Source organism: Xiphias gladius, chromosome 6, assembly GCF_016859285.1.
Source record: "Xiphias gladius isolate SHS-SW01 ecotype Sanya breed wild chromosome 6, ASM1685928v1, whole genome shotgun sequence".
In the NCBI taxonomy this organism is placed as follows: domain Eukaryota; kingdom Metazoa; phylum Chordata; class Actinopteri; order Istiophoriformes; family Xiphiidae; genus Xiphias; species Xiphias gladius.
In genome coordinates, this window is record NC_053405.1 from 18,130,260 (window position 1) to 18,149,414 (window position 19,155).

The 19,155-nt window shown below is 42.1% G+C and overlaps 1 protein-coding gene across 4 annotated transcripts in view; it reads right to left on the reverse strand.

Annotated features, from left to right (window-relative positions):
• Nucleotides 1-18,432, reverse strand: part of tle2a (TLE family member 2, transcriptional corepressor a) — a 44,196-nt gene extending 25,764 nt beyond the window's left edge. For 3 of the 4 annotated variants that reach the window (XM_040128331.1, XM_040128330.1, XM_040128329.1), the window contains exons 1-2: nucleotides 17,419-18,432; nucleotides 6,004-6,167 (exon numbers count right to left, since the gene is read on the reverse strand). In XM_040128331.1, the coding sequence (XP_039984265.1) occupies nucleotides 6,004-6,167; nucleotides 17,419-17,442 (188 nt within the window). In that variant the 5' untranslated portion in view covers nucleotides 17,443-18,432. The remainder of the gene's footprint in view (nucleotides 1-6,003; nucleotides 6,168-17,418) is intronic. The other variant, XM_040128327.1, reaches the window with a different exon arrangement.
• Between the last annotated feature and the right edge of the window lie 723 nt (nucleotides 18,433-19,155).

Genomic DNA, 19,155 nt, shown 5'->3' on the forward strand with positions numbered 1-19,155 from the left:
TTAAACAATTTTTTTTAATGTACATTCTGATAATCATCATTATCAGAGGATGTGGACATTTTTTATCTTGATAACATTTCCAGCCATATCACAGAGCACAAAACGTCTTGATCATTATTGATTCTCAAATGCAGCTACAATATCAGATGGTTTCATTGTCAGTTAAAACCTTGGAAGCCATCGTTGTCTTGGCAAGCAGGCATCATTACTGACACAAGTGCTACACAAATACAGACCTACCAGCCAGTAAAGAACACACACACACACACACACACACACACACACACACACACACCAATAGGAGCCGTGCAGTGACTGCACCAGTGTTGTGCCTTTACGGTGTCAGGACCGTTTAGCCCCCCAGCCCCAGGTATGTGACTGTTCACTTTACATCTCATTAACTATTGATCAACCTTTCCTCTCTGCTCCAGTGGAAAAACCTCCAGTTTCTCTTCCAGTCCCCCCCCCCCCATCTCTCACACACACACACACACACACACACACACACACACACACACACAGCGAGCATGGACCCACCCAACTCGCCTTTGTACTCTTTCATCATCTCTCAAGGGCGTGTGCAAGACCAAACACACACCTACACACACACACACACAAAACAAAGCAGGGATCTTGTCACACAATAGCAGGCCAGCCGTACCTTTCTCTGCTGCCAGACTCACTGTAGGGCTGCTCTTTCATAAATGTTGACACAAACACACAAGCGCACACACAATCAGAAGATGGAGAGGTGTCACACAAAACAACCCACAAATAAAACGCACACGTAACTATAAACAAACCACAAACCCTCAGCCCTCCCTAAAGCAAATATAATTTCATCATTTGCTGTGCAACAGACAGGCACAGGGGATAAACACGGATGATTCCTGACTATTTTATCCCATTATATCTGTATACACACAGCGTATCTGGTTGCATGTGCTGTAAAAATACGTTCAATTCAGACCAACACAGGAGGTGGTGAAAATTAACATGTCAGTGTAATTTGACTCAGTTTCACAAATTCCTTTTCTGAGTGCAGTTAAGACAATACTCAGTTTTGATAAACTGGGTTTTCAATTCGAAATGGAAACTTATTTTAATATTGTTGATGTTATAAACAGTTAACTCATTTAGTGACTTGTCTAAAAAGAGCAAAAGGAAAACTCTGTGTGAGCATGCAGAGAACAGAAATACAACTTTATTTGGTGCTTACAGAGTTTTGTGCAATTTAATGGTTTAACACTGATGTGTAGAGATCTATAGAATTAGGTCTAAACTAATGATTACTTTCATTATTGACTAATCATCTGATCATATTCTCGGTTAACTGATTAATCGTTTGGTCCATAAAACATGATACATCAGTGGAAAATGCTCCTCACAAATTCCCAGAGTCTAAGATGACATCTTCTTTTGTCTTGTTTGTTCAATGTAGAGCCCCAAATCCAAAGATATTTAGCTCGCTATCACTGAAGGGTATGATAATCTGAAAATATTCACATTTGAGAAAGCTGGAACCAGCCAGTGTTTGGCACTTTTTACTCATGAATCACCATTACCTACTACTAATAATTTTCTGTCAAATGACTAATCGATTAACTACTTTAATTATTTCAGCAATACGTTATGTATTTATTTATTTACACATTAAAAAAATGCAATTATTATTTTAAAAAAATGATATGCATACAAAGATATAGTGTCTATACAAACAATTTTACAGATATGTATGAATTTAAAGTAAACAAAAGCTTGTGCAGGAGAGGCAGTGAGCTAAAAACTTGTATAAAAGTAAACAAAAGATGACGAAAAGATGGACAATTGTGAGTGCTGAGATAACATTGTATAAATGAACGATATATAACTACTGTGAACGATGATGACCAGAAATTAACCTGAGACTACAGTTTTATATAAGCTATCAAACACCAGTTCAACCTGCGATTTGTACGAGAGGTAAATCTGATCAGCATGACCAGTCTCTCGCTTTCTGCTTCTTTCAGCCAAATATTTTAAAGTTGGCGCACTCATCCAGGGTGTGTGTCAGTCGTTAATACTGCTATGTAGTATTTGGGCAGAGAGAAGTTTAAGGACTCTTAAGTGATGAGTGACAGCAGGTTAATGGTGAGTGGAGAGCCCATCTCTCTCTACAGACCACACACACACACACACACACACACACACACACACACACACACACACACACACACACCGTTTCTGGCAAATGCAGACATGCTGGAATTATGATTGATATACGCCTGTGTGTGTGTGTGTCTGTGTGTGCACGTGTGTAGAGAAAGGGAATTACAGTAATGAGAGCTCTGTGTCAGCAGCTCCTCCCGTCTCCCCTCAGTCTGCTGATTACAGCCTGTTTAGATAGTTAACACACACACACACACACACACACACACACACACACACAGAAATCAGGGCCACTGACCCACCAATGACCCTTTAATTAATTAACCCCTCCCTTTCTTTAGCTTCCACAGTAATCTTTCTCATCCATTCATACCAACCACAAACACACCACCAAACACAAGCGACACAAAAATTTAGAAACGCACCCTGCCACCCACCCATCCATCCATCCATCCTCCTGCTCAGACACACGCACACACACAGTTGCAGCTCATCAGCGCTAATCCCTTCCCTCCGTCTCTTTCCTGCCATCTAATCCTACATCTATCTCTACAGCCACCTTCTCTGCAGCCAAAATACACAACTAAACCCTGCTATTTCTAGACAACATCTATTTGTGTGTGAAGATAATTGGGGGGGGCCCGTACACGTGTGCAAGTGTGTGTTAACGACATGCATCAGATTGCGAGTCTGTCTGAATGGGTCAGTGTGTTTGTGTCTGTCTCTGTGGGAGATCAGGTCACGTTTTCCCTGCAGGGTGAATACCGTAACAAGTGGGACTGATTAAATGAAGGTGTAGCCTGCAATCAGATGTGGATCTGTGGCCCGCCCTTTCTGCTGTTGGACTAAACAAGGCCACTGCTAATCCTTATGACCGCTATCTGTCTGGTCCTGTCCGAAACTGCTGCCAAGCAGACTTTTGTTAGGGTTACATTTGGCATGAAAACTGGCATCTAATAGCTTCTCAGAGTTACACTTATGGAAAGAGACAAGTGCTTTTATTGTGCTGCTTGCGATGTTAAAGGATAACTCCTGTTTTTACTACATAATGGTTGTTTTATGAGCTGAAAGTAGCATATGTCTCAAGAGAAGTGACATGTGTGACTGGGCTCCATGGTGACTGACATAGACAAAGACAAGAAACCTACAGTTAAAGCTAAGGTGAAGTAATTAAAAAAAAAAAAAAAAAGATTCTGCTATTTCAATTGCATTTTGTAATTAAACATTATGGCAACCATTCAAAATACATTTAAAATCATATCAGTATGGCACTGGGAAATATTAAGAGAATTTGTCTAATATTGGCATATTGTAAACCCACAGTTGCCATTTTAGATAATATTTAGTGTTCCCTAGTTGAATGCAGCCTCCAAAAAGTTTACTCAACACCTCCAACTGTTTCAACAAAAAAATGAACATTATAACCCGTATGGAAACTACAAAGTCGCATAGTAAAATTGATGTGTGATGCAAGTAAATATGATCTACTGTTTTGCTTCACATAAGTAAAATTCTTGACAGATGTAAAACAAAATTTAAATAGCAAATATAATAATTTTTTCTGTTTTTAAATTTGATCTTGCTTTCTTGGGCAAATTTTTGATTTTGGGTGAAATATGATTCATTTGACTTGAATTATAAACTTGGACTGTAAAAGTCTGTAGTACCACTAAAAGTCTCTTATGATATTCAATTATCATCCAGTGCTACATCAGTGCACAATTTTCGACGGTAGACGCTCAACGGGAGTTCGTTCAAAATCAAAAGGCAGCAGTATTGTTGTTGCTGTGTCTCCAAAACAAAGCGTGAGAAGCACCTCAAGTTTACTGCCTTTTGTATGTCAATTATCAGTGAGCCAAAACAGTCATTCCAATTAACAGGTGCTCACCTGCCAGATTAAACATACCTCTGACAGATGTATGGAAAGATATCCTATAACACAATCTGTTCCAGTAAGATTTGCTATTTTTATGGTTGTGAAGTTAGTTTTCAGTTGTAGTCATACGCAGCGTTTTGCTTTGTTTTTGTGCTCATAACAGCCTGTGGACTGTTGGAGAATCCTGTAGGAAGGTTCAACAATCTTTCCTGGAAACCTGAACCAGACCTGCTCAAACAGTGCAATTTGGTATAAAAACTGGAAAATGCAGATGGAATCACAAGCTCACTCTTGCTCCCAATCGTGTTGTTAATCCCATCATTCATTTATTGTTTATCCTGTTCCCTAGCTCTCAGTACCAGTGCCTTGGCAAGAGGGTGATGCTCCAGGTGTTTTGTAACACGAGGCGTAACGCTGAACTGCTGCCAGATGAACTGATCACGCTGTCTAAACCATATGATCCAGGGGTGGCTCATGTTCACTGAATGCTTTCATTTGTCTGGGTCAGTCCTGCTCAAAAGTTTGGTTCGCAGGGACAATGCAATTTTTTTTTTTTTTTTTTGTGTTACAGGGTGATAATCTTTGCTGACTCACTCAACTTTTTTAGACTCTGTCCCACATTGAGTCAAAATTCAATGTACATCCAGATGAACTAACATCAAAAGCTGTCAAGGCAAAAAGGTGGCCTGTATCACAGCTTCCAGTGTTGTGCTGGTAAAGTGTGGGTGCATGGGACCTGATCTGTGGTTCATGTGGTAGGACTGCACAATAGTAATCGCATCAGAAGACACTAGCACATCCATACATTTATTGTTGGTTCAAGGTAAAAATAATATGCAAAAAAGATTAATAAAATACCCACACAATGCTATATCTTTCCAAGTTCATCTTATATTCTAAGGACATGACAATGTTTGGACCACAAATTGTCTTCCTCAGACTGTTTTAGTCAAACTGTTGTGGCTGAAACAACCAGAGGTTAGACCAACCAAACAGCCAACAGCCCAGTATCTTTAACTGGTCATACTCTAATCATACAGGATTACTGTTGTTGCACTTATCATTATTGAGGTATATCTGCTAATATATCTTTATACAAATTTAAGGTCCTATTTTTCAGTCACAAAAGTACCTGTATATGTGGATGCAACCATCCTTGTCTTTGGGTTTTTTATGTGTTTTGAGCTGGTGGCGAGGTGAATGGACAGAAAGATAAGGACACACACACACACCCACACACACACACACACACACACACACCCTGGCATTTGTGTGTACAGGGAAGCGGTGGCCAAAGGGTTTAGAGGGGCTTTTGGACAGGGAGAGGGGGGCATACAAAAGAAGTTTGAAGTGGGAGGGAGGGGATATTCTGTCCAGCTCAATCAAAGCAGGATGACAGAAGAGTGAGGGGGTGGGGACTCTGTGAAGGTGTGCCAAGATAACAGAGAGGGGAGAGAGGGAGAGACAGAGGGGAGAGTGAGAGAGGGCTGGGACTGCATAGCCAGCCCAAATCCCACATTCAGAAAGGCATTCTGGGCACATTCCTGCACATCAAGCACACTATACAGTCGTGCAAAAAGGGTAGCCTGCATACTTATTATATACATGAGGTAATGTATTCATACTTTAGGAAAGAAGTATGGGAAAAAACAGCACAAATATATACTCAACCTGTAGTGGTCCAGGAAAACTTTGCCAAGAAAGTTAGTCAAAACACCACATAGCTTTGCAATATCTCAGTCAGAGATCAAGTGTGTATATGTGTGCATGTACACATGTAAGACAAGTGAGCAAGAGCTGACAAGAAAAACAATGTATCGTCCAGCCAAAAAAAAAAAAAAGTTGAACCTGGCTCAACTTTTGCATCAACGCAAGGCAAACTCATCTGGCATCACACAGCAGCGATAAATCAAATACATGCAAGTGCACATTCCCATGGGTAACTCTATAGCATGAATGAAAAACCTCCATACACCCACCTGTGGTACTGGGTCTGGAGAAATTGAAACTCCTCCTTAATGCGGTCCAACGTTTCTGGGTATGTTAGTTTCAGTGACTGGGGCGCCCCTGATGCCGCTGCCGCCGCTGCGGCGGCGGCTGCCACCACTGAAGCTGAGGACCCAGGGGGTGGCTGCAGAGGTGCCTGGGAAAAGAAGAGATAGTCATCTTAGGGATTTGACTAGGAAAAGATTTGAAAATTTACATGTACAGGATAGCTGTCAAAAACAATAATTCTTTACATCTGGTTTCAAAATTGTGACAATAACCTAGGGCCAACAGCTGAATAATCTTCTGTGCAACATGACTAATTTAATATGGTAAAAGAAAAGCTTCACTCAAGCAATTGCTTCAAAATAAGGACCTGAATTTACATTACAAAACAACCATGGGAGGCAAAGATCTACATGACCACCATATCTGTACATGCATGCCAGCATGCATTTGTGTACCTATTGTGAGGGGCTGTCTATTATAGAGACACTGTCATCACCAGTAGAGCCAGATGTGAATGGGTCACCAACTTGGATGGCAGGGCGGAGAGTAACAAGAGCTTCTTAGCCAAATGAGCACACTTTGTTTAATTTCAAGTCTGAGTAGAAGAAAGAAATTAAAAAAAAAAAAAAAAAAAGAAATAGAGCAGTTGGAGGGAAAAAAAGTGGAGAAAAAGGACCCCATCATGGCTGAAGACCCCTGCCAACCCCGGTGCTCTCCCTTCTCTGCAGGGTCCAGAGCAATTAGGAGACTACAACCACATTGGTAATGCTGCAGGACAGGCAGACAAAAGGGGGCTGAGAGCTGGACTAGGAGGGTGGTGGGGGCTGTCCGTCTGTCTGTCTGTTTGGCTCTCTGTCAAAATAACAGAGAGCAGAAGCTGACGGGGCCTGGGACAGCCGGTTCACAAGCTTCTCGATGGTCAAGTATGACAGCGAGGCTGAGAGATCGTAATATACCGTAATTTTCCTTGCAGGAAAGCAATGACTAGTTTTAATATGGCTGTGTTAGACAAGCCAGTCTTATCATTAATTCAAAAAATGTTTTGCTCTTTTTTCAGCCTGTGATAGAAGATAAAGAAAGAGGGAGAATTTTATTGTGGCTGGACATATTTAGATTTGATGCCAAGAAGGGTTGCTTGATGAGAATTTTACAAGATACTGTAATTTCATAAAACACTGTATTTGACTAAAACAAGCATCTGATAAAACCCTCAGTTAGATGAGGGTATTTCTTAACATTTCATAAACAAGAATTCTAAGAAAAAGCCTATAAAGTTATTGAATTTCTGCTGCCTTTTTATAACATTATAGATCAAGTTGAATTTTTACAGATTTGTAACATTTACTAAAACATTTTCTAAAAATGTGTTAGAGAGTTTTATGTGGAGCAGACACTGTTAGAATCCAGCAGCTCAAAACTCCAACAGATTTCCCAATGAACTTGCCAACCAGTGCTGAGAACTTTCTGAGTTTGCCCTGCAGCAATATTTTTAGCTAGGAGGGTGGTGGAACAGGGCAACTCATTTTTCTTTTATGTGCCTCCTTAACTGGGAGGCATGTAGCTTTGCTAGCATTTGTCTTAGACATTCCTGTATGCAGGTATGTTCATTGGAGCATTTGCCAAACAGAACCTTTTTTGTATGTTATGAAAAACCAAGACTAACCAGAATCGAAGGTGAAACGGGTGCAAAGTTTTCTGCCCATTTTTGTAAGTTCCTATTTAAAGTATTGCATCCATTTCCTTCCTAGTCCTGGGACTTTTCCCTTTGCTTATCCTTTCCATTCCATCGTATGCACCTTGTAATAATTTCCCATTCGAGCTTCCACAGAGCTTCTATACAAAGAGTCTGGGTAGCTCTAAATGCATTGGGCAACACATTTAAATGCAATAATGTCAAGTCAGTGGAGCTCTATCAGCTTTAAGGCTACCTTGTTCAAACTTTTGAAAACCCTATGTATAAGACTGATTTTATGTTGAGCAAGTAATTACACATAAGGAGTCAATGCCAAAGGGGATGCAGAGAAAAAAAATGACTACACAGCCTATAAAGTCGTCCTGACTCACTTCCACTTATGAGGTTTGGTGTAGTCATGCCATGTTGGGCAGGACAACACAGACAAATGTCCCACAAGAATCCCAAAAACTGCCCACTTTTCCAGCTAAACAAAAACAGTCTACAATCTGAGTTAAGTGACAGTAGGTATGACCATGTGGGTAGAAATGAATGGATTGATTTGTTTTTTAAAAAATACAACAACAACAACAACAACAACAACACACATCTCTCTTCTCGATGTCCTACACATCAACAATGTTTGTCACACATTAATGATGTTTAATTAACAACTTAATCACATCATCACTCAACTCCAGTGCCAAAAAGAATGCCAGGGGGACTGTTTGAAAGACGTTGATGACAAGAGCAGAGCGTGCCAGTACCTACATTCCACATATGTATGTTTAAGGATAAATGTATGTCCATGTGTAGACAGATAACTAACATAGATATATCATGGCAGACAGAAAGAAAGTGGGGAAGGCGTTTCAGCAGGTGAAACATTATCAGAACAGAAGAAAGCAAATACTGAGGAAAGAGCAGGAAAAGATGGTGTGAAGAGAGACAGAAGAGTTTAACAGAGAGGAGAGGTGGAAGGAAAAAAGATAGGATGGAAAGAAAGTAAAAATGGATAGATAAGATGGGTGAGACTGGCAAGTATGAAAGTCAGAAATATACATAAAAAGAAGGAGGAGACTGAGAATTTGCTTTGATAAAAGATGGAAAATAAAAGAAGAGAGAGGGAAAGAGAGAAAGGGAACATGGGAAAGGAAAAGGAGAATAAAGAAAGAACGGGAGAGAAAAAAGAAGACAGGAGAGGGGCTGTGGCCTCATTGTTCCTCTTTCTAACAAGCTGCTCTCAATCTGTCGGCCAGATCCCCCTCCTAGAGCACAGAGCCACACACACACACACACACACACACACACCCTTTTTCTTTGCAGACACAAACCCACTATTACACACACACACACACACACACACTCACAAAAATACACATACACATTTTGTCAGCCTTGCTCACACATACACACTCCCCTTTCCTCACACAAAAACCCCTGATTAAACACACACACACATACACACACATACACACACGAGCAATTACTCTTCACAGGGGGGAAAAAGAGCACCAAGGCCATTTTATAGGAGGATGGAAGGAAAAAGAAAGAGGACTATCCTTCTTCTCCCTCCTTTTTAATCACTCCTTTTCCTTCCATTCCTTTTTAACGTTTTTCAGGGATTTTCTTTTTTCACATAGCCATGTCTCCAGAGGACAGGTGAGAGACTAGGCAGAGCCTTTCCACAGAATTGGATGATTCTAGAGTGAGCTGGTCTATTTTCTAACGTTTACAAAAAAAAAAAAGAGAATTTTTTTTTTTTTGGTGGAAGAAACCACTGTCTCAGCCACTCAGGACTTTACGCACAAATCCAGTCTGGTGGTTAGGATTGCTGTTATGATGATTCACACCAGACTAGACTGGACGCATGTGACAGATGCTGCCTTGAAACACAGGCAAGGCATAGATCCTATCTCCAGCATACATAACCTATTTTTTAAACTCCTTACATCTCCCATGAAACACTGCTATTAGTCTGTTCCAACTCCTGATCTGGCAAACAGCTGAGCGGGCTTTAACGTGACAGGTCAGGTCATCGAGCTGACCTGGTGACCTATGGGAATGGGTCTAAACTGGGAGCCTCACCTGATAATCCCACGCTCAGTTATTCCCTCCCTCTTGGCAGTGTTCTGGGTCGAAAGCAAACAAGAGACATGCCGTCTGCCCTTGAACAAAGCTTACATAGACTGAAAATCACCGTTACACAATTACAGGCTAGATCTTTTTGTGGCTCTTACAATAGTAAAGTCAGGTTCCGTAATACTGAGAAAGGATTGCATGATGTGGGCCAGCATGAATAAGGTAAGCTTTTCTCAGATATGATTAGAGATCATCTGATTACTCAACTGTTTAGATAAAGTGGAGGGGAGGTGTTTACAGGCCCCGAGCAGCACCATGTTGTTACCAGCGCCGCTGTAATCTGCTCTGTTACAGAAAGCCAGCTGACAAAACTACAGGCTAACGTTGGGGCTTTAATGCCACCTATTGCACAAGCTCAATACAGACACCCCAGATATGACCCTGTCGCATCAGATGTATAGGCACGAACACACAATCACACTAATCTCTCTCTTAAGGCCCAAGTCAACTGCAATGATTAAATGAGGACCTGATGATGAGGGGATGAGGGAGAGAGTGTGTGAATGAGTCATCTATGGGGATAGAAATTATTTAAATCTAACCCCACATCCCTTCAGTGGGACAGAATAGTGGAAACAATCCAGTAAGGCACTTATTAACATGCTAACTGTTGAGAGGCAGCTGAACACCAACCACAGCACTGCAACATAACAGTTCAGGTTATATGTTCTGTACACACATTATATCCAAGGTCACATGCAACCAAACCCATGAATGCAAAGACATATACAAATGTAGAAACATTTGTATGCACATGAAAAAATAGTCTGTGTGCACAAATTAAATTCTGACATGGAGGGACCATTAAACATTCCTGTTTTCATTTGAGTTACCTCTAATTACACCGCATGCAACAGACCACTATGACCTCACTTCCTTGCTCCAACCCCCCCCCCACTGTAAAAAACAAACACGTGCGCACACGCGCACACAGTTGTGTCTCCATAGCTTCAGAGTTCATTACATCGATTTACTTCAATTTCCTTAAGACTTACTCTAACCCCAACCATAACCACTACTTGCATAACCCTGACCCTTACCCTAACCTTAAAAGAAGTCTTCACCTTAAAATTTAATGATTTACTTTATGGGGACTTGATTTTTGTCCCCATAATGTGACTGTGTAAACAGATTTAGGCCCCCACAACAAGAGTAATACCTGGACCACCCAACCGCTCACACACCCACCCACCCACACAGACACTCACACACAAATAAGACTACACGCCCACACATGCCCTCTATCAACACTAAGTGGATGTGTGCACAATGCAGTTTTCCACAAGTATTTACAAGCACACATGCACTTTATTGTATTCACACGTGACATCGCTCCGACGTCAATAACAACGTGAATCTGCAAGATGTGTCTCAATCGTCACAGCCCACACTGACCAACAGTGATACATAGTTTACTAATGGAACCGATATGGGGCCATCGCTGTTATGAAGTGGTTGTGTGACCATAGGAATATTCCATTCACTTGAAATAACACTCCTGTGTCTTCTTCCTAAAGCTGCATGGGATCAGGGGAGGAACAGATTTCTCCTGGATGACCTCTCACATTCTCCTCCCTTTCTCTTGCAATTTTCACCACTGAAAAGTCCACTGCTACACTGCATATAGCGTCAAAGAAAACAGTATTTTTCCAAGTTCTTTTATTCACAAAGCTACCACTGCTTTGCAATGAGTGGCTGCCACATTCTTGTTTCTTTTCTGCCATCCTGTGTTCCCCATCACAAATCCCGAACAAGGATTGTGCCAAGCTCTGGCCAGAGAATCTAGTTTATACCAAAAATGCACTGGCACCAAAACAAATTAAAACTCAACATAAAATCTTGCCTGTTCCCCCAGAAACAAGACTAAGCATCTAAAGCCATGCTAGTGGCTCTGTGAGACTGACATGACAATGCTAACAGGCTAATGTTTAGCAGGTAATATTTTTAGACTGTTACCATGCATTTCCCATTTAAAATTTTGACGGCGCTAGATAAAAAGCCATGGGATCCCAAAAATGATTTAAATTCAACCTGTTGGGAACATGAATGTCTGCAAAAAATCTTATGGCAATCCATCCAAAGTTGTCAAGTCATTTTGCTCAAAACCACAAATGTAGCAGCGCTACAGGAAATATCAGGGGATCACCGAAGTCACGGGATTAATCTTCTGGGCACCAAGAATGTCAAAAAATTTCATCTAAATTTGCCCAGTAGTTGTTGAGATATTTCAGTCTGGATCAAAGTGGCAGACCGACTGACCAATGAGCACCAAACCAAACCAAATGTTTAGATAAGTTTTATTTGTCTAATCGGAGCTCGATCTCCCTGTGTGTCTCCTTCAGCTGGGAGGATGCTTTGCTGCTGCCTCCATCATATAGCTCGGCCCATTAGTCAGGCCACTAATTACACTGCTTACCCACAGAGTCGATCCTCAGAGTAAACACCCACCAAGCTCCCTCTCTCTCTCCGTCTCTCACATGACTACTACCAATGACGCTGTGACAGTAGGTCTAACCCAGAGTAACATTTCTGAATGTGTGTATCTCTATGTATCCACCCACACACGCCTAAAACACACCTCCCCACCTCTGAGGGTCATGAAATGTGTCAATACACAGTCCTTTCTCAAAAGTGTTTGAAGTTAAAGCACCTTATACCAAATTATTCAAACACGTCTGTCAACATTCAGCAATGATTTGCACTGTTAAAGCATCTTGTGGTGAGGAAGGAAAGACACAGCCCCCCCCTCATTTTACATCAAGTAGCTATCTGCCTGGCTCTGCGCTGGAGAAACGTGCTCGTAATCTCTCAATTATTCCTGCACTTAGAGGGGAGGGGCTGCCAAGCACCTGTTTCATTAGTGCCACCCCCCCATTCCTGTCTCCTTCCTCCTGCAAGCCCCCCTTATTCAAATTTCCCTGCTGTCAGCCCACATTAGCAAAGATCCACAGTTTGCCTGTCAGCTGGCTTAATTGCTGGAGGTGCCTTTTATTAGGTAACCCCCTCAGCTTGTTTGTTCCTTCCACCGAGACATACCTCCACAACAGCTTGTGTAAACCCGAGATCCCTTCAGCCTCTTTTTCTTCATTTTCCCCTCTCTTTTCTTTTTTCTCTCTCTCTCTCTCTCTCTCTCTCCCCATCTAATCACAGGCTGAGCGTAGCAGGCAAGCTCCTGATCAATAGCTACACTCTTGCCACCGGACAACAGTGGTGATAAAGAGCTAAGAGCATGCTAGGTCTCAGGAAGTGGAGGCTTGCTTTATGCTAGCTCTGAGGATGAAGAGGAGAAGGCCTCATCTCAGTCACTCGTTCAAAAATATATCTCCCCACAACAGTCTGTGTCTCTCCTACCTGCCCTTATTTATGTTTCACTGACTAGATTTTCATTTAGAAAGACCACCTCCTTGACGAAGATGAAGATTTAGGGCATGGCCACACTTAAGTATCAAGTTGAAAACACATTTTTGGCCTCCCTTGCATAATGAGTTACACTTCTCTGTTCTTTGTTATATGGCCCCCAAATCCCCAGAAGTCCTACCACCTCATTGTTAACATTTGGGCACTATTCCCAAATAAAGAAGTGTATCTTTACATTAAGATTTCTGACCCCCCCAAAAAAGGATCTTTTCAAAAACTATCCATGGTTAAAGAAGGACTGAGAGTAAACTAATTTTTCAAAAATACTTCATGAGATTCTCATGCAATCTGAGGCATCTGAATGGCCTGTGATCCAGGCTATGTTTCGTGGAGCCCTCTTTTCTTCAGGTTTCGCGCAAACAAAAACCTTGCAATGCCACTTGGCAGAAGTGGCGTAAATTGCAGGGTCAACTGGCCTGCATATGCTTAGTGTTTAGTGTTGGTTAATGGCTATTGTTGTGGCACTTCAATGATGAGTACAGTGACAGCACAACCAGGTCTACTATCCGTGATTTAAGGTCACCAAGGACTGCTTGTACTTGAATGTCAGTTAGAAGCATGTACTATGGCACCATGACAGCAAACATACTATTACTATTTGTTAGATAATAAATATTTGATCTGTAATCTGGCATTGATGCCAGGTTTGGTTCTGGATTACTTATTTGACTAACTTCAGTTAATATACATTGAAAATAATTTAACTTTGGATTTGCTTCAGTTTGTACAGTTTTTTTAAGTCCACGGGGACAGTGCTAGTCACAATGAGCTTTTCAAGAGCAACACCAACAGTCAAACACAAAACGATTATAACATTGTCATCAAACCCAAAATTATTTGACTGTGAAAATGAAGGTGAACACATACAAACTGTATGGTATAAATAGTCTACAGCATTCAGAAACTGTGTTTGCATATAGTAACTGCAATATTTCAACCAAGTTGAACCAGGAAGTAGCTCTGAAAAGTCTAATGAATGTTAAGAATGGACGTTATCGTAACAGATATGAACACTGGGCAAAACCTTGGTTAGTTGTTGTGGTTATCAATGCTAATTTACAAATAAGAGCAGCATTTCTAAATAGCCATTTTAACCCACTGATGGCATGAAGAGGACGAGTATGGAGAACACTGAAAGAAATGCAGAATGGGACAGCGTTCACATTGACATTCATACTGCTTGAAGAAGAAAAAAAAAAAAAAAAAAAAAAAGCAGCCATTCATTTGAATGGGGAAATTGCGCTGATGTAGTGGGGGCCATCAAGGGGATGGGGTCATCCAAAATGATGATGTCTGCGGCAAAAAAAAAAAAAAAATTCATCTGCTTCAACTTTTGCTTCAAAGTGACATCCACGTTCCTCCAACTGGACTTCCTAGGTCACATTTCATTGTCACCAGTATATGAAACAACAGCCCTCACAAATGCAGCCCCTTGTGCTGTTCAAAGCAGGGCTTTTTTCTAAGTGAACGTGGCCTAAGGCTTAATTCACACATACATTTGCCCAGTATTAAAACAACGCTAGGGGCTGGGTCGGTGGGGGTGTGTTGTTTCATGTTCTGGTGAGTCTTTTACAGAATAAGTTGAACCAGATTCAACTTATTATTCATTTTTTGCCGCACGATGCTGCATCATTTTGGACAATCCCCCTTTAATGCGCCCCCCATTCAAATGAATGGGAAGGGCTGCATTTTTTCCACACAGAGTGTCTGTCTGAACATGGCCTAACTGATCACCCCCAGTAACAGCCTCTCAACAACCCCCTCCCCCAATCCAGGGCTTCATTGAGAAGAAAATGGTTGGTAAAGGGTTGTTGGAATTTTTTTTTACCAATCTCTAAGTGCTTTGCGAAGCACAGCACTTAGAGAATACAATGACCTGGATGAATAAGAATTTCCCCAGACATTATTACCAATCTTATGATGACCTCTGAGAGGTTTCTAAGACCAATTAATGATATTTCTATTATCTTCTACAGCCTGGCATGAGGCCAAAACCCCAAATCATCCAGGTACATACAAGGACCTCAAGCATTTTCCAGAAAATTGTGTGTGTCATGTTTACGTAGTTTGGACACCACAGCACCATTGCTTCCATGCACATAATTAGACTATTAGCCTTTGATGAAGAGAAGTTCAGCTTAGGTATGTACTGTACTTAGTCAGTACATACCAAACACGTAGTAGATTTCTACACCAGAGAACATATGCAATATGAATCTGTGTGCATTCTATAAAGGTTGGCCCAGAAAAATATTTGAGGCAGGTACTTTACATGAGGAATCAAGCAAAAGAAGATCTGTTTTAAGAAGCTATAAACATGCAGGTTGAATTACTTGCAGATACCAAACACAAAGTCTCTCGTCCAGGATCTGAAAATACACCTAAATGTGAGATGGATCACATCCAATTGTGGGTCACATCCTTCCCATCAAACCAGTGCCCAGTGATGACAGGTTACTGCCAGCCTAGCATTTCAGAGATTAAACAGTTTGCTGGTTTGAGAGTCCCTTCACTCCGAGGTGCAAACAACAGCTACCGATGGCCGTAGACGTTCAGAGGAGGGGTGCCTCACATGGTACCGTTGAGATGTACAGAGAGTTGAAATGAAGCAGGTCTGCTGGCCTAAACATCACACCCAGACCCGCCGCAGTCTGCTCCTCTCACCCTGGGACGCCTGCCCATACATTAAGATGTGGTTTGGAGCTCTCACAGGAACACAGCGAGGATAGGCTGGATGAGAGGGATTGGGTTTACAGTGCAAACCACAGACCCACAGTGTGCCTCCTGCCCTGCCTTCCTGCAGTCAGCTATATAACATACACAGCTGCTGGTTTGTGTGTGATGTTTTTGTATGTGCTGTATGTTTAGGTAGCGGAAACTCACAAGATCTCCTTATCACTCAAAGGAAGCACATGCTAAAATAGAAGTTAGAATGCATAATGGTAGGGGAATTGAAGCATTATGCAAACAAACGCTTCAAACATTAAAACAATGTGTCCTTTCGAGTCTGAATGGATTTGTGAGAAGAATTAAGTAAAGTGTAATGCACACACATTCACATGAAGTTATTCTTCACAGCACAGTGTGCTTAATCTGGTTTCGATGCACGGGACATGAATGTCAAAACACTGTCAGGGGTGGGGTGCACAGTGGCATGGCTGAGGGATGTAGATGAGGGTTAGGCAAATGAGCAGGTCTTAATTGATACTTCACACAGCTGGAGGACCAGTGTTTATGTATTTCAGTCGGCTCAAAAGCTCTCCACCTAACTCGACTAAAACAAATTAAAGCCATGCAGGATGAATATTGCTCCTAACCTCGCAGAGATGTATCTCAAAACACAGACAGCGTGCCACTTTCTTTTTCATTTTTACAGCCACATTAATAGGCCTTTTATAGGACTCGTAGCAATAGAGGTTAGTTTATTGAAAAGGACCACCTCCTAGTTTTCAATCTGTCAAATCCTTAAATCTGGGGCATGAATCCCCCTTGATATGCTTGAAAAGAAATAGAAAGCAAAAGCTGATTTTTTTGAAAACAATGAGTGGCACTTGAGAAGGGCAGACCGTTGAGTGATGGTGTCAGTAAGCCAAGCTTATTCACTTGCCCTCCTCACAGCCCGTGAGGAAGGGACAAACAAACACACACACACACACACACACACACACACACACACACACACACACACCATCATCATCTGGGGCAATTCCACAATAGTATGGAGACAGAAGGAGACTCCATGTTTCTAACCTGATGGTGGTGGCCACCAAGGGCATGAGACTCACACACAAAGACACTCAGCAAAGTTGAATGTTGTTTGGGGAGGGGGGGGGGGGCTTTGCCCCACTAAACCCCTACTGACAACAATCTACCTGACCCTCATGAGGCACACATTACACCTGGCGTTAATATAAAGAAAAATAAGATATGGTGATGCATTTAACAGCCAATAGAGTATCACATTTTCCCTGCAAAGGAGTCCCCGGAAATACATTGTGAGAATGACAAACATTTTCGGCTTGCACTTTTGTTTTAAAGAGGCTCGATAGGGTTTAAAAACAACCTGGCGTTTATTACAGACATGTTATATTTAACGGCGGTTCGGGTTAGGAGACAATAACCTGGTTAAATGTGTGTAGACTGTTACATAGTATCGTAGCCTACTTACCGGTGGTCGGTTTTGAGGAAACATTGTAGCCGCCGACTTGCGCGTCTCCGTGTGCGTTTTTTTGTCCTTCTTCTTTCTCCCTTTCGGGGCGGAAAGCTTCGTCGAGAAATACGAGCAGCCAATGTACAATTGTTGGTCTCAGAGAGGCATTTGGCCCGGTTTCAGAGGCAATGGCAAAGCTAGTCTCGGCTTGCTCATTCCTTGCTCCAAGACTCCTTTGTTCTGGGTTATATCTCCAACCCCACACCGCACCGCACTCGACGTGTAGTAAGGACGGGAGGGGAGAGGAGAAACACCCGGTCCAGGGCAGCTTTCCTTCTAAGTCCTCAACTTCGCGCTCCCAGCGAATGCAATATCGAAAAGGTTTTCCCTCTCCGACGTGATTTCGCCGTCTGTAGCGTAAAGGCCAGAGGGGGGGAAAATGTGGTTTGCTTGTGGCTTCGGAGACGGACACACCACCAGCACATTCAATGCAGCCGCAGCCTCTTTTGTCTCGCTCGTTGGCCTGCACTCTTTTCACACAACACTCCCAGTCCCTCACTTCTCTCACTCCCCCCTTGTCTGATCCTCAATGGGACATAACATATGAGTAGCTTTCTTTAAGGAGTGGGGGAGACCTAAAGACGGTTAACTTGCCCCCCCCCCCCACACCGCACCCCGCACACTAATTGTTTTATCAAAATGAATAAGCTTCTGCTGGTTTGAAAACGTCCCTTTTAAGGAAAAAAAAACCACTGATTTTACCCCACCTAAGTTATAAATACTGGGCAAATCGGAACGCCGAGCATTTACACAATGCTGGTCTTCGAGTAGCCTGACGATATTTGCAAAGAAACTGGGTTTCTTCTGTTGTTAGTGTTGCACTGTAATCAGGTTCGTCCGCATATTGCCATGTAATCTACGTTAAAAAAAAAAAAAAAAAAATCTATCCACACAATTAGGAAATTTTAATCTCAGAAAAAAGAAAAAAAAAAGTGGCAAAATGTTTCTTTGGAAAGGAGACGTTCAGAGGGATTGTTCGGTGATTGAATGAAATCTCCACGTGGGGCTCGGCCTCAGCACAGTAAACACTGGTAAAATAATCCAATGAGCGTTGAGAAGACCCACGTGGGCTGTGCTGACCGGTCGCTGATTGGAGGGCGTAGGTAGCACAGGGCTCTGCGCGTCAATCAAGCGGGCCACAACCGCTCGGTGAGGTTAACCCTTTCCTGGCTACGGGGAGTGATTGAGAGTGCGAGGAGCTGTGCGGTTGCTGTATCAAGATTCGGTGGTTTTCCTTTTTCTCCCCACAAAACGTCACTGCATTCAAAAATCTCACATTTCCCCCATTTTGTCCTTGTCGATGGGGAAATAAATAGACTTTGCTCTCGCATCTGCATCCCCCTTTCAATTCCTAGATGTCAAAATTTAATCATGACCACGGGGACCTGACCAAATATGAAAATACCAAATAGATCTAAATCAGAGCCCATCATCAGAACCCTGTAGGAATACAACAGTCATAATGCTGCGGCACTCGCATGGCTATACATTGAATATGCGTATTGTTGTTACCTGGAAAAGGAGAATTATTGTGGAGACGGGAAAAATGATGGAAAAATTGGTATTCTGGTGGCACGACCCCTTTAGCCGGGCACATAATTAGAGAGAGAGATATTGAAAAAGCAATTTCTGACAGTGGAAATCACAACCTGCCAGAGGTGGAGTTGGAAAATATAGATGGGTGTGTGTTTGTGT